Source organism: Ranitomeya variabilis, chromosome 3 (genome assembly GCF_051348905.1).
Source record: "Ranitomeya variabilis isolate aRanVar5 chromosome 3, aRanVar5.hap1, whole genome shotgun sequence".
In the NCBI taxonomy this organism is placed as follows: Eukaryota; Metazoa; Chordata; class Amphibia; order Anura; family Dendrobatidae; genus Ranitomeya; species Ranitomeya variabilis.
Genome location: NC_135234.1, coordinates 422,667,795 through 422,684,280, shown reverse-complemented (window position 1 = coordinate 422,684,280; position 16,486 = coordinate 422,667,795). Strand labels below are relative to the sequence as shown.

At 43.2% G+C, this 16,486-nt stretch overlaps 1 protein-coding gene across 2 annotated transcripts in view; it reads left to right on the top strand.

The window, feature by feature from the left end:
* VPS53 (VPS53 subunit of GARP complex) overlaps positions 1 to 16,486 on the top strand; it is a 276,186-nt gene that overhangs the window by 256,058 nt on the left and 3,642 nt on the right. The window contains exons 22-23 of one of the 2 annotated variants that reach the window (XM_077296358.1): positions 6,039 to 6,174; positions 7,806 to 8,405. In XM_077296358.1, the coding sequence (XP_077152473.1) occupies positions 6,039 to 6,174; positions 7,806 to 7,813 (144 nt within the window). In that variant the 3' untranslated portion in view covers positions 7,814 to 8,405. The remainder of the gene's footprint in view (positions 1 to 6,038; positions 6,175 to 7,805; positions 8,406 to 16,486) is intronic. The other variant, XM_077296357.1, reaches the window with a different exon arrangement.

Sequence of the window (16,486 nt, the reverse complement as noted above, 5' to 3'; positions counted from 1 at the left end):
GCAAAGTACTGCATTGCGCAGGTGCCGGGAAAGGTCAAAGAGGCCCGGCGCCTGCACACTACAGTACTTTGCCCTCAGGGCAGACAAAGTACGCCTGCGCCGGAACGTGAATACAAGAAGAGGACGTCATCGTAACAAGATGGGACGGACAGGACCGCGACGCCCATCGGACCCAGACCGCATCGGGACCGCCCCTGGGTGTGAGTATAATGAGAGATCTAATGAATCCCACTTTAGCCCACTCTGAGGGGAAACATGCAGCCAGAAGCTCAAGATGTATCGCACACTGGTTCACGAATCCCCTGCATGACTTGCTATCGCCAGAGTACTTATCTGGCAGTGGGAGGCGGGATAAGGTCGGAACATGGGTGGCAGTGGACAAACTAGCTGCAGCCACGCAAGCAGCCTGAGCAGCTACAGCGGTAACATCTACAGTCGAGGTTGTGCACTCGAGAGCCGCAAACCTGCCCTCCAGCTGCTACAGGGCCTGAGCATGTGACCCCCGACCTCCAATGAGAGGTCGTCCCTTGGGCATGCTCAGAAGAAGAAAAGCAGGACTTAGTCCCAGGGATGCCTGCCCGCTGCTGATCAGTACTGGTTACAATTGCTGAGCCTGGAAGGACAGCAGTAACCAGTCGCACAGTAGCAGCTTGAGCCAAACGCTTGGACCGACTTCTCTGCTGAGCAGGCTCCACTGCGGCTGGAGGAGATTGGGAGACCGCAGTGGCGATGGTTCGAGATTCCCCCTATGCAGCGTCAGGAACTCGACACCTAACACACCTAAATACAGAGCTCCTGTGTATAATGCCACTTAGTGTTGTGTTTTTGTTTTTTTCATTAATGATCAGTATTGTAGTATTCAGTCACTATGTGGTGTTAATACATGATCTGGTCATGGTGTGGCAGTATTTGATCGTTGCATGTGGTATTATTCGTTCACTATGTGGTGGTAATATGTGGTCTGGTCATGGTGTGATGGTATTTGTCCCTTGTATGTCATATTAATGGTCATTAATGGTCAAATATATGTTTCTAATTCCCTTAAAGGGAACCTGTCACCCCCAAAATCGAAGATGAGCTAAGCCCACCGCCATCAGGGGCTTATCTACAGCATTCTGTAATGCTGTAGATAAGCCCCCGATGTATCCTGAAAGATGACAAAAAGAGGTTATATTATACTCACCCAGGGGCGGTCCTGCTGCGGTCCGGTCCGATGGGCGTCGCGATCCAGGTCCAGCGCCTCCTATCTTCATTCGATGACGTCCTCTTCTTGTCTTCTTGCTGCGACTCCATTGCAGGCGTACTTTGTCTGTCCTGTTGAGGGCAGAGCAAAGTACAGCAGTGCACAGGCGCTGGGCCTCTCTTACCTTTCCCGGGGCCTGCGCAAAGCAGGCCTTTGCTCTGCCCTCAACAGGTTAGACAAAGTATGCCTGCGCCGGAGCCGCAGTGTTAAGACAAGAAGAGTGCGTCATCCTATGAAGATAGGAGGCCCCGGACCGTGACGCCCATCTGATTGGACCGCCCCCCCTGGGTGAGTATAATATAGCCTCTTTTTCTCATCTTTCAGGATACATCGGGGGCTTATCTACAGCATTCTGTAATAATAATAAGCCCCTGATGCTGGTGGGCTTATCTATGTCTGTCCTGCTGCATATTGCTGTTTATCTTTATGTCCATAATGAATAAAGAACATTGGGAGCTTAAATTCCCTGATACAAAATATATGGATGCAACCTCAAGTAGATCACAAGTCTTGTTTACCATAAAATACAAATTTTATGAAAGTCACTTAGGCAAGTTAAAGTGTAAATCTATCCACATAGAAATTTCTGCCAGCTCAGAGCAGTCACGGATTGCTCCAGCCAGGGACACGCCTTCTTCCGCTGATGTTGTGTCAACACTGCAGTGTCTTCTCTTCCACTCTGCTCTGTAAATGGGGTGTCACTGCTGATGGCATGCTGATTGATAGTAGACTCCCTGCAACCTAACTACAGGGAGCAGGTTGTGAATCCGCATGATGTCTGCAGTGATGCCCCATCCACAGAGCAGGAGAGAAAGTACAGCCCTGTTGAGGAGAGGGGAAATAAAAAGGGAAATTGTTGGCTAAGTCAGTAGAGATTGTCCTCGTGCATAACAGGCAGGTAGTTAGCAACTCTACCTGTTATATGGCGCCATGCTCAAAAGTCCTGGATAATCCCTTTAATGGCAAAGCTACTCAAAAATGGAGCCAAATTTACTATTGCCACATCTATAAAATTTCTACCTATCAAAATATAAGGACCAGACTATAGTCTGAAGAAACACAGCTTCCAAAAGCTGAGTTTCAACTGACAGAAGTTGCATTGTAAACACACATACCTAAGTTGGAAGAGATGTACGTATGTAACAGGAGAAGAAATAAATCTTCTCCTCGGGTGACTGAGCATTGAGGACTGCAGGGGGGGGGGGGGATATTTTATTCCGATGTCACACACTTTTCTTCAACCCCTGGAGTTGCTTGCTTACGAAACAGCTCCTCTGTCAGTTGAGACCCATGTCTCAGGAGCTGTATTTCTTAAGACTGCAGCCCGTAATTACACATGACTAAGACGGGCTACTGTTTGATTTATGTGATGGGAGCTATTATATATTATTCTTGGAGAACCACTTAAATCTTTATAAAGTAATAAAACGTTACAGTAAGAATACAAAGAAAACATTCAGAGCTGAAGGAGGGTCACAGAGGGCCTGAATATGAAAGGTGAAATAAAAAGGTAAATGCTTAAATGAAATATGAAGTACCCTAGAGTCCACACAATGCCGCCATTGCTCCCTACTGGGTTCATAAGAAATTTAAAGCCGGACCCTGTGGTTGTGCTGTATGTGACAGTCATAGATGTCTTGGTTTAAATGTCAATAGTGTTCAATTTGTGGCTGAAGAAATTAGGATTAGAGTAGATCACGTGTATCCCATAGAGTAGTTATAGGAATGGAATATTTATCTATTTTGCTCCCTATTATATTATTAATTTCACAGCGCTTTAGTGACATTCACTGTCCCCACTGAGGCTCACAATCTAAATTTCCTGTCAGTATGTCTTTGGAGTGTGCGAGGAAACCAAAGTACCCGGAGGAAGCCCATGCAAACATGGGAGAACATGCAAACTCCTTGCAGATGTTGTCCTTTGTGGGATTTGATCCCAGGACCCGAACGCTGCAAAGCAACAGTTCTAACCACTGATGGATATATTCCTTAGAGTGAAGGTGTACAGAGAAAATGGGGGGTTGGAGTAGTGGATGTTTCTCAGTGCGGCTCCAACATCATCGGTTGGCTATCCCACTCATAGATTCTCCGAAAAGCCTATTTTATGTAAATAGTGATTACATCTTGGAACGCAACTTTATTATAATGGCTCTGCAGTGTGCCTCTGTTAACCGGAAGTGATACGTACAAGATAGCACGGTCACTTCCGGCTAGTCTGCGTTTCACTATTGGAACGCAGCGTGAGCACATCATGTGTATTCGGTGTGGGATTGGTGACCATGCCGGCACTATGGCGGGATGACTCCAGGTGGTTGGGCTACAGCACAACTCCTCAAGTCCTGATTGGACGTGAGTGTTGACAATGGGGGTTTGTGATTCTTGATGACGTTACACGCCGGGGGGCAGACCATGCCTCCGGGAATTTATTTAAGGGGATTTTTACTGTGGGATACCTAGGACTCACAATAAGGCAGTGACACACAGTCACACTCATTAATGGTTATCCAGCCACTGCTGTGTTATCCAATGCTGACGGACATTTGATTTAGGATTTAAGATCTAATACTCTCGCCTACTGGCTTTTCTGAACTCCCCTGATGAATGCCCATGACTGGGGAGGAAATGCGTTGGGAGATTTATGACCCTATTCTTTTGTTGGTGGGTGTCCATACCAGGGGTCACTTGGGGCCTGTCCTTGCTAGGACAGGAGCACTACAGGGGCACAACAGGTTTAGGGAAGCAACCCCGTACGCCCTACCCCACCCTGTCATCTGGACCTCCTTTGTTCCTGGTAGAATGGTTGAAAGGAACTTGTTGTGGATATCCGTCCACTTCTATTGGTGAGGTCAAGCCAATTTTTTATTTCTTGAGCACTGGTTTGCACGAGCACTTTATCCATGTGGTTTTTTTGTGTGTTATGTATGTCCATTTTAGGATTTTGATTAAAAGTTATATTTTAATTTACTGGGATACTCTCCAAGCTGTACTTCTAATCCTGAGGGTGTTATAACAGTGCTGACTACTGCACACTGTAGCTTACTGCCCCAAAAGTACTGGCACCTTCAGCGTACACGGCAGTGCAGTCGCCCACGGCAACAGGTCACAGACTGTCTTTATTTTTCCCGACTGCGATTCGGAGGATCCGATTTACTTACCTGTTTTGTGAGTGCGCGGTTTATTAAAAGAGACTTTACTTTGAATCTTTTCCTGGGTCACTGCCTCATCACTGCACAGCGTGGATACCTCTGCACTACACAGCCTATACTGACCTGCTCTAGCAGTGCCATCATCACATGAGGTGCAGAAGAGTCAGTGTTATTATTGCTGCAATGGCATCGGAGGTGGTTATAGGCTTTTTTTTTTTTTTTTTAATAGGGGGAATATAGAAATTGAGAAGGGGTTTTCCGAGTAGTTGACTATCCTTTTAAGAACATCTCTAATTCTGTCAAAATCTACTAAGGGTATGAGAAACATGGTGTGTGTTTTTTTTGTAGTGGTTACGATTGTACATTTGATGGAGAAGGCTAGAAATTTGTGACTTTTTTAATGTCCCATTCTCTATTTAATAAATATACCTCTAAAGCAGGGGCGTACCACTTTTTTTGGTCCCAAGGGCCACATTGTTTTATGTGCAGATATTCCCCAAAGAATTGCATTAGATGAGGAAAATCTGCAGGTAAAAAATGCACTTAATCTGCACGACTGGGTAAATAAATTTTTTTGAAAGCCAAATACTAGTATAACAAACCAAACAGCTTAACACATGACACCAAAAAAATACAAAAAAACACGCAATGTCAAAAATGCGATTTTAAAAACACATATAAAAAATCACTCAAAACTGTAATGAGAAATTGCAAGTAATTTAATTTATTTTAATAGGTGCAGAAATACTACAGGAAATCTGCCACATCAAGAACTCACCAAATACTCTTTGTGTTAATGTAACATCATGGTGTGTTCAGAGTTTTAGAATATAGGACTTTGAAATAGATTCTGCTCCTAAATCCACATCAAACACCGTATCAAATACTTTTTTAATATGTTGTCAACTGATTTGAATAGGATCCTTTAGTTCACACAGTTGTTTTTTTTTTCATGTTATTTTGAACATTTGACAAAACAGAATTAGGAGGGAGTGACTCTCAAAAAGGATGTGCTATTTGTAGATGTGTATGTGTCTATTTGTAGACAGAACAGGACACTCAAAAATGTGCTAAAAAGGAGGCCTCCAGTGATATAGCGATCACCCAGCAAAGAGGGAGTATTTGTAGAGAACCAAAGAAATGGACAGATCTCAGGGGAAATAAGGAAAGAAACTATCAACAACCCTTGCAGAAGTCAGCCAAATAGGATATTGGGGCAACTTGAAGAATGAAATCCAAATTGACCACTAGACTACCCAATCACAGTATTTAGCTAAATTAGTATCCAGAGTAAAAGTGTCATATTTACTTAACTCCTCAGTCAAAATGTCAGCATCCACATTGTGTAGCACTAGAATACTAGTAAACCTCCAAGAAAGAGACACCGCATACAACGAATGGGTACTTATCAAAGTCCTGATTGTATCTGTTACATCAGTATATGCCTGCTATTGTCCTACTGGACTGTGGAAGACTAGCAAGTGAATCATTGCTGCAGGAATCTTACATTTCATTTGGAATATTGTTTAAAGACTTTGAATTTCTTTTGGAAATATCAATCTATAAAACATGTCTGGAAAAATAGACTTGTTTTAGATTTGTTCTTGAGCTAGTCTTTCAAATTATGGGTATTTCATTTCTTTTAATAGTTTGACCTCACACCGGTGAAAGTGGTTCCTACAATTGTAAATGATTTCAGTGGAATTTTACCATCTTGGTATGGACTGATGGAAAAAAACAAACTTCTGCATGCAGGACTATATGTACATTTACTAAATATATTCGGTAGGTAAACAAAAGGGATTGAAGTCTTGAAGTCTGTTACCATGAGACACATGGGTCTGAGAGAGAGTTTTAAGACCACACATCTGAATTTAGAGGTTTATGCATGGACTGGCCCGGGTTTGCTGACCCAAAGTCAACGAGTTGTGGGCTGAAAAGAAAGGTGACAGCATGCCGTATGAAAAAATAAAGATCCATTTACACTAAACGATTATTGTGAAACGAGTGTTGTTATAGACGCTCCTTTCACAATATTCGTGCAGTTTAAACCGGCATCTGATAAACAAGCTAAATATTCCATCATTGAGTGAAATCATCTTCTGATTTGCACAAAAGATCCACGTTCTTGACCATGCATTGTCCTGTCTAGCAGGATCTGCTCTGGCCGGCTGGCAGCCGTTGCGCTCTGAACAATCTATTACATTTCTAAGGTGATCTATATAAATTAGCTATTGAACAACCGCCAACCAGGAAGCATGTTCCTGGTCGGCGTTCATTTATGCTGCACATCACTGTTGCTAGGTTTGTTTCTGTAATAGAAACCATAGCCAAGGAAATGGTCAAATATTAGACATGAAGACCCCGAATGATCAAGACTGACGATTTTCTCGTTGGTCTTGATGAGGATAGGGTGGAGGGAGTCAGACTCTCATGATTAATGATGAGGTGCAGGTCTTTGTTTAATCAGCAGCATCTGACAAGTAGCTTGCGCCATGCAAGAATTCTCACTCCAATCAAGAATTAGATGAGCTGTGGCAACTCACACCCACCCTTCCTGCCCCAGCTTCACCCATTTTGGGGGAGCTGTAAGTAACTGGCGTGAAAATGGCAAGCGTTGCAAAAATTTGGCACAAATCCAAGTAGCGAAAAACATTTGCCGACGTTTCAAAGCTTTTATGCCAATTTTCCTCTTGAGACACTGCTTACAGATTAGCCTCTATTGCAAGAACAGACAGAATAACTTCCTAAGACTGCATTTGATTACGAAGTTTCTAAATTCTGTTTTCAGATGTGCCTGATGGGCGTCTTTTTTTTCATAGAAGAAGACTTTGTTTCTAGAACATCTGCTTCCTGATAACTCTTGGTTTTTTTAGTCATTGTTAGATTACTTTGTTCTGCTGGTCAGCACTTTCTTCAAAGTTAAATGTAGAATTCATTAAGCTCATAGAGGCCAGCCAAAGTACAGACATATAGTTTTCTATACGTATAAGTGGATTACAGTCTGACTTAATAAAGATATATTTCACTGCTCTATTACTTTTGTTCATACATGTCATATGGCTAGGTTTTGCTTTTAGAATACTTTATGCAAGGGAATGTTCCAAGTGTAATTACAAAAAGTCAACCTTTCTATAGATTTAGTAAATTAAAAACTGGTTTGATTTAGTTAATGCCAAATCCAAGCAAGGGCATTTGTTTAAATCTCCATTCTCTTTAGTGTCGTAGTAACACCGATCGTATATATTAAGCAGCTAGCACAGTCAGTTTTATTATTTGTACTATAAATTTAGCAATCAGTGCATGAGGAATAGGGATGGATTCTCTACTTGTAAATGATGTACAGTATATGCCACTGTTCTTTTCTTTTCTTTTTTTTTTTTCTGCCCCAATTTCATGCTTTCTTTTTTCTTCAGGGGCTTAAGCGGAGTGAGCAGAGCAGCATGCTTGACCTGTTTCGACAAAGACTTCCAAATCCTCCTTCTGGGGCCGAAAACAACTCTGTGACTTCGCAAACTCCGACCCCAGAGCAAGAGTCCTCAAGAATAAGAAAACTGGAAAAACTCATCAAGAAACGACTGTAAAGCTGCTAGAGGAACCTGTGGACTTAACCGTGGCATGCTAGCTGCGTTAACAATCAGCTCCAGTCTAGCACTCGAACAGCCACCCTATTATACTGTCTCATCCCCTTTAATTAATAATGCTAAAAGTGTCAGCTGCACAAGGTTTGAGCCAGCGAGGAAAACACTGGGGCTGGCTGAACCCTAGGAGTTTTTCTGTCTAGACAGAACATATCGAGATGAGCCAGTTCCTCAAGCATGTTAAAACACTGTTAGGTAGTATGTGGTTATGCAGAATTATTCTCCCTGATTTTTCTATTTGGTTTTGCCTGGGGCTTGTGCGCAGGAATATAGCATGGAGTCCAGTCTATTACAAACGGCACTTCTATTCCTGCTGTGTTAACCACTAAAACACACAACGGACATAACAGGCTCTTATAAACTGTGACTGTTAGGGTATGTGCACACGTTCAGGATTTCTTGCAGAAATTTCCTGAAGAAAACCGGAAATTTTCTGCAAGAAATCCGCATATTTTTTTTTTGCGTTTTTTTTCCGTTTTTTTTGCGTTTTTTTAACATTCTGCAAGCGTAATTAGCTTGCAGAATGCTAAAGTTTTCCAAGCGATCTGTAGCATCGCTTGGAAAACTGACTGACAAGTTGGTCACACTTGTCAAACATAGCGTTTGACAAGTGTGACCAACTTGTTACTATAGATGCTGCTTTTGCAGCATCTATAGTAAAAGATAGAACGTTTAAAAATAATAAAAAAAATTAAAAAAATGCTTATACTCACCCGCAGACATCAGATCTCCTCACCGGCGTCCATTCCTATAGCTGATGTGTGCGCGCAGGGCCTTCCATGACGTCACGGTCACGTGAGCGGTCTCGACCAATCACAGGACAGTGACGTCATTCGGCAAGGTCCTTCTCCGCACACCAGCTACAGGAACCAGCCAGCAGAAACAATGGAAGCTTGTATAAAAGGTTAAAATGCAATCTTTATTGAAAAATGACACATTAAAACAAAAACACAGCACTTATCAGACCATAATGATAGTGCAATACAAAAAGAGTAACAAAATGACAAAAGACACCAGACAATATGAGGTTTGACCGCATATAAGGTATTATGTATTGGGGAAATATCCCATATAACAAGGCATAGGCATACTAGTTAGACCTCCAAACACCCATAACTGTTCTCAGGGATATACCATGAATCCCTTGCGTATATTATAACAACCCAGATCCATACCAGGTAACTATAGTCCAGTGCATGGGAATGAACAAGGATAACCAGAAATGCCTCACCTAATTGCGGATAAGCCTCTGTACGCACCCCGACGCGCGTTTCGCCGCCATTATGGCCTTGCTTCTTCAAGGGGAAGTATGTTATTAATTGCCTACAGGACCTTAAATAGTGACACAAACAAAACACCTGATCGATCACATGATGACGCTGCGTGTGTATAGCGCATGCGTACGACGCCGTCCGGGTCCGCCCATCCACGCCCGGACATACCCCGCCTCGGGACCGGCGAGAACAAAAATGCTCTCGCCCGCACCCGCTGCAGGATGTTGCCGGAAGTGAGGGGGCGGAGCCAAGACGGAGTCGCGCGCACGCGCATCACAGCGCCGATCGGAGCGAATCTGTATCCACCCATTAAAACGCCAGCCACCAATGGGACAGTGAGTATCTGAGAAAACATCCCACTCTTCTAATAATAATTACAGGGTAACAGTAACCGTACAGCATACACGATAAACATCAGCATGGAGAAGGGAAATCCACCCAGATATTGTCCTTGGCAGCACAGATATTGCGACCCGCATATCTTCAGGGCCCACGGTATATTCCAATGACAGGCGGATATGAGCTCTTTATTTAGAAGAGTTACATCTCGTAGTAGAGAATAAGCATCAGATCCAGGTGGGAGCAATAAAATCTAAACACAATATAATGTAGAGACAAATTAAAAACAACTTATATACAATTAAAACACACAGGATCAAGGAGAGCATGGGGAAGGTAGACAAGATCGGGCAAACAAAGCGACCACGACAAATAAAGAATCACACATATCTTTTACAGATAAGGACCAAAGTTGAGTGATTCATTCAATCCAGCGGGTTTCATTGTCCCAAGTGTGACAATCCATTTTAGTTCGCGTTGTGCTAATAATTTCTTTACATTTCCACCCCTAATACCGACATGTACAACATCAATACCTCTCACTTTGAACTCTTTGGGATCACTATTATGTACTAGTCGGAAATGACGTGGAATCGTCTTTAAGGTTGATATATCCTCCACCGTTTTGGATGCACCAATGTCTCTCACATGTTCTCTAGTGCGAACCCTCAGTTCGCGCGATGTGAGTCCCACATATATTAGCGGACAACCACATGTTGCGTAGTAGATTACATTTTTCGTACTACACGAAATGTATTCTCTGATGTCAAATATTTTACCGTCAACTGAGCTGAATGTAGATACTTGGGAGACATTGGTGCATGCCAAACAGTGGCCACATTTGAAAGAGCCCTTTCTAGGTTGTGTTACACCAAAGAAGTTAAGACTTGGGGCCACGTAGTGGCTTTTAATGAGTAAATCATTCAGGTTTTTAGAACGGCGAGGAGTCATGAGTGGTCTATCAGCCAAAAAAGGTCTCAGGGAGGGCTCTGCACTAAGAACGGGCCAATATTTGGTCATGACACTCCGCATGGTATCCCATTCATGGTTAAACACTGAGATAAAGCGTATCTTCTCATCATTTCTCTCCCTAGTTTTCTTGTGGTACAACAGCGCGTCCCGAGACACCGACTTAGCTCGATTATAGCCATTTTTGATACATCTTTTACTATATCCACGCTGTTTAAATCTTTTTCTCAGATCCGTGGCTTGGACCTCAAATTTTTGGTCCGTTGAACAGATCCGCCTCATCCTTAGAAATTGTCCAACGGGGACGGCCCTAACTGTTGAATGGCTATGTGCGGTGGTAGCATGTATTAAGGAATTGACTGATGTCTCCTTGCGGAAGACATCAGTCTGGATAACAGAAGAAACATCAACCTCTAAGCTGATGTCTAAAAAATCCATTTTAGTTCCATGATGCCGATATTTAAGTTTGATGTTAAAATTATTGTTGTTTAACATAGCCATGAACTCATCGAGCTGCCGCACTGTCCCCCGCCACAAAAATAATACATCATCAATATAACGTAGCCAGCACAGCACATGGTCGGCGGCCCCCGCCCCCGAGTCACCGAAAACCAACCTCTCCCAGAAACCCAGGAAGAGGTTGGCGTACGCGGGGGCACAGGCCGCACCCATGGCTGCGCCACGCTTTTGGTGGTAAAATTGGTCTTTAAAAGTAAAAAAATTGTGGGTGAGGACAAAGTGTAGCAGCTCCAAAATGAGTTCACACAGTGGGCCGCCCAGGTTGGACATCTCCAGGAAGAAGCGGACCGCCCGGATCCCATCATCGTGACCAATGCATGTATATAACGTTTCTACGTCCGCGGTCACGAGGATGGTCTGTTCATCAACAAGGAGGCCGTCAACCCTAGCAAGGACGTCCGTCGTGTCTTTTACATACGAAGGTAGTGTCTCTACAATGGGTTTCAAATAGAAATCGATGAATTTGCAAATAGGATCACACAAACCATCTATCCCCGACACGATCGGGCGTCCTGGGGGGTTGACGGCATCCTTGTGTATTTTGGGGAGCAGATATAATGTCGGTGTCTTCGGGAACTGTACCGTCAAACCATCAAGAACCTTTTTACTAATGGTCCCTAAATCAAATGCTTTAATTAATATTTTTTGGAGTTGAACAGAGAAAGACACCACCGGATTGTACCCCAATTTTTTATAAACCTGGCTATCTCGCAATTGTCGGAAGGCTTCACGTTCATATTTAATTACAGGCCAGATCACGATGTTCCCTCCCTTGTCAGCTGCCTTGAAAACCACATCATCCAGTGCCTGCAACTGCCGTATTGCAGCTCTTTGTTTCCCAGTTAAATTATCAAAACGGCGGCGTGAGGATAGCATTTTGAAATCATTAGATACTAATTTGGTAAATACCTCAATAGCTGGACAGAGTGACAAGGGAGGGAACCTCGTAGATCTGGGAAGAATGGACTTGGGGATATCACCTTCATCGTTTGCTGTCTGCTCATCCAGTAATTCCTCCAATATACGTATGGTGTCTCTCTCTGTTGCACTCCAACCATCCAAGTCGTTAGTACCTTTGCAATGTAATTTCTTTAGAATCAACTTGCGCGAAAAGAGATGGAGGTCTTTCAACGCTGTGAAATAATTGAAACCATTAGTAGGAGAGAAAGATAAGCCTTTACTCAATACCTCAAATTGAGTATCTGTTAACACATGATTTGACAAATTGATTACCTGCAAACCTCCCTGAGACTTATTCTCTGGCTGTTTCCCATCAGATCCTTTTTTAGCAGCATTTTGTCTGGTGTTCATTTTTGTATGGCTCCCACTCATTGGGGTCGCTTCATTGTCCGTATCAAGCTTCATGGAGATATTAAAACAGATGAATACTGAGTCTCTCCAAACTATTGAAAAAGAAATGGAAGAATTGCAAATTAATATTAAAAATGAGATGACGGTAGAATCTTTAAAGAAATTCAATAATGAAATACAGGATGAAACGCAAAAATTGGCTGATGAAATACAGCAAATGAAGTCAAAAAAATTCCAAAGAGATATTAATGATAAACAACAAAATAGGATGTATAAATGGAGAAATCCAGGCGAAAGAGCACGTTCATTTTATAGAAACGAGTCCCAGTCACGGTCACGGTCAACATCGGTTAAATCAAGACGAGGAGGAATGCAGCAGCAAAGTACGAGTAAAAATCGGCTTGATACGGACAATGAAGCGACCCCAATGAGTGGGAGCCATACAAAAATGAACACCAGACAAAATGCTGCTAAAAAAGGATCTGATGGGAAACAGCCAGAGAATAAGTCTCAGGGAGGTTTGCAGGTAATCAATTTGTCAAATCATGTGTTAACAGATACTCAATTTGAGGTATTGAGTAAAGGCTTATCTTTCTCTCCTACTAATGGTTTCAATTATTTCACAGCGTTGAAAGACCTCCATCTCTTTTCGCGCAAGTTGATTCTAAAGAAATTACATTGCAAAGGTACTAACGACTTGGATGGTTGGAGTGCAACAGAGAGAGACACCATACGTATATTGGAGGAATTACTGGATGAGCAGACAGCAAACGATGAAGGTGATATCCCCAAGTCCATTCTTCCCAGATCTACGAGGTTCCCTCCCTTGTCACTCTGTCCAGCTATTGAGGTATTTACCAAATTAGTATCTAATGATTTCAAAATGCTATCCTCACGCCGCCGTTTTGATAATTTAACTGGGAAACAAAGAGCTGCAATACGGCAGTTGCAGGCACTGGATGATGTGGTTTTCAAGGCAGCTGACAAGGGAGGGAACATCGTGATCTGGCCTGTAATTAAATATGAACGTGAAGCCTTCCGACAATTGCGAGATAGCCAGGTTTATAAAAAATTGGGGTACAATCCGGTGGTGTCTTTCTCTGTTCAACTCCAAAAAATATTAATTAAAGCATTTGATTTAGGGACCATTAGTAAAAAGGTTCTTGATGGTTTGACGGTACAGTTCCCGAAGACACCGACATTATATCTGCTCCCCAAAATACACAAGGATGCCGTCAACCCCCCAGGACGCCCGATCGTGTCGGGGATAGATGGTTTGTGTGATCCTATTTGCAAATTCATCGATTTCTATTTGAAACCCATTGTAGAGACACTACCTTCGTATGTAAAAGACACGACGGACGTCCTTGCTAGGGTTGACGGCCTCCTTGTTGATGAACAGACCATCCTCGTGACCGCGGACGTAGAAACGTTATATACATGCATTGGTCACGATGATGGGATCCGGGCGGTCCGCTTCTTCCTGGAGATGTCCAACCTGGGCGGCCCACTGTGTGAACTCATTTTGGAGCTGCTACACTTTGTCCTCACCCACAATTTTTTTACTTTTAAAGACCAATTTTACCACCAAAAGCGTGGCGCAGCCATGGGTGCGGCCTGTGCCCCCGCGTACGCCAACCTCTTCCTGGGTTTCTGGGAGAGGTTGGTTTTCGGTGACTCGGGGGCGGGGGCCGCCGACCATGTGCTGTGCTGGCTACGTTATATTGATGATGTATTATTTTTGTGGCGGGGGACAGTGCGGCAGCTCGATGAGTTCATGGCTATGTTAAACAACAATAATTTTAACATCAAACTTACATATCGGCATCATGGAACTAAAATGGATTTTTTAGACATCAGCTTAGAGGTTGATGTTTCTTCTGTTATCCAGACTGATGTCTTCCGCAAGGAGACATCAGTCAATTCCTTAATACATGCTACCACCGCACATAGCCATTCAACAGTTAGGGCCGTCCCCGTTGGACAATTTCTAAGGATGAGGCGGATCTGTTCAACGGACCAAAAATTTGAGGTCCAAGCCACGGATCTGAGAAAAAGATTTAAACAGCGTGGATATAGTAAAAGATGTATCAAAAATGGCTATAATCGAGCTAAGTCGGTGTCTCGGGACGCGCTGTTGTACCACAAGAAAACTAGGGAGAGAAATGATGAGAAGATACGCTTTATCTCAGTGTTTAACCATGAATGGGATACCATGCGGAGTGTCATGACCAAATATTGGCCCGTTCTTAGTGCAGAGCCCTCCCTGAGACCTTTTTTGGCTGATAGACCACTCATGACTCCTCGCCGTTCTAAAAACCTGAATGATTTACTCATTAAAAGCCACTACGTGGCCCCAAGTCTTAACTTCTTTGGTGTAACACAACCTAGAAAGGGCTCTTTCAAATGTGGCCACTGTTTGGCATGCACCAATGTCTCCCAAGTATCTACATTCAGCTCAGTTGACGGTAAAATATTTGACATCAGAGAATACATTTCGTGTAGTACGAAAAATGTAATCTACTACGCAACATGTGGTTGTCCGCTAATATATGTGGGACTCACATCGCGCGAACTGAGGGTTCGCACTAGAGAACATGTGAGAGACATTGGTGCATCCAAAACGGTGGAGGATATATCAACCTTAAAGACGATTCCACGTCATTTCCGACTAGTACATAATAGTGATCCCAAAGAGTTCAAAGTGAGAGGTATTGATGTTGTACATGTCGGTATTAGGGGTGGAAATGTAAAGAAATTATTAGCACAACGCGAACTAAAATGGATTGTCACACTTGGGACAATGAAACCCGCTGGATTGAATGAATCACTCAACTTTGGTCCTTATCTGTAAAAGATATGTGTGATTCTTTATTTGTCGTGGTCGCTTTGTTTGCCCGATCTTGTCTACCTTCCCCATGCTCTCCTTGATCCTGTGTGTTTTAATTGTATATAAGTTGTTTTTAATTTGTCTCTACATTATATTGTGTTTAGATTTTATTGCTCCCACCTGGATCTGATGCTTATTCTCTACTACGAGATGTAACTCTTCTAAATAAAGAGCTCATATCCGCCTGTCATTGGAATATACCGTGGGCCCTGAAGATATGCGGGTCGCAATATCTGTGCTGCCAAGGACAATATCTGGGTGGATTTCCCTTCTCCATGCTGATGTTTATCGTGTATGCTGTACGGTTACTGTTACCCTGTAATTATTATTAGAAGAGTGGGATGTTTTCTCAGATACTCACTGTCCCATTGGTGGCTGGCGTTTTAATGGGTGGATACAGATTCGCTCCGATCGGCGCTGTGATGCGCGTGCGCGCGACTCCGTCTTGGCTCCGCCCCCTCACTTCCGGCAACATCCTGCAGCGGGTGCGGGCGAGAGCATTTTTGTTCTCGCCGGTCCCGAGGCGGGGTATGTCCGGGCGTGGATGGGCGGACCCGGACGGCGTCGTACGCATGCGCTATACACACGCAGCGTCATCATGTGATCGATCAGGTGTTTTGTTTGTGTCACTATTTAAGGTCCTGTAGGCAATTAATAACATACTTCCCCTTGAAGAAGCAAGGCCATAATGGCGGCGAAACGCGCGTCGGGGTGCGTACAGAGGCTTATCCGCAATTAGGTGAGGCATTTCTGGTTATCCTTGTTCATTCCCATGCACTGGACTATAGTTACCTGGTATGGATCTGGGTTGTTATAATATACGCAAGGGATTCATGGTATATCCCTGAGAACAGTTATGGGTGTTTGGAGGTCTAACTAGTATGCCTATGCCTTGTTATATGGGATATTTCCCCAATACATAATACCTTATATGCGGTCAAACCTCATATTGTCTGGTGTCTTTTGTCATTTTGTTACTCTTTTTGTATTGCACTATCATTATGGTCTGATAAGTGCTGTGTTTTTGTTTTAATGTGTCATTTTTCAATAAAGATTGCATTTTAACCTTTTATACAAGCTTCCATTGTTTCTCCTGATTAGCATTCTCGGTGTATGGAGGTACATGCTATTGTGGGGTGACTGACATCAGTCAC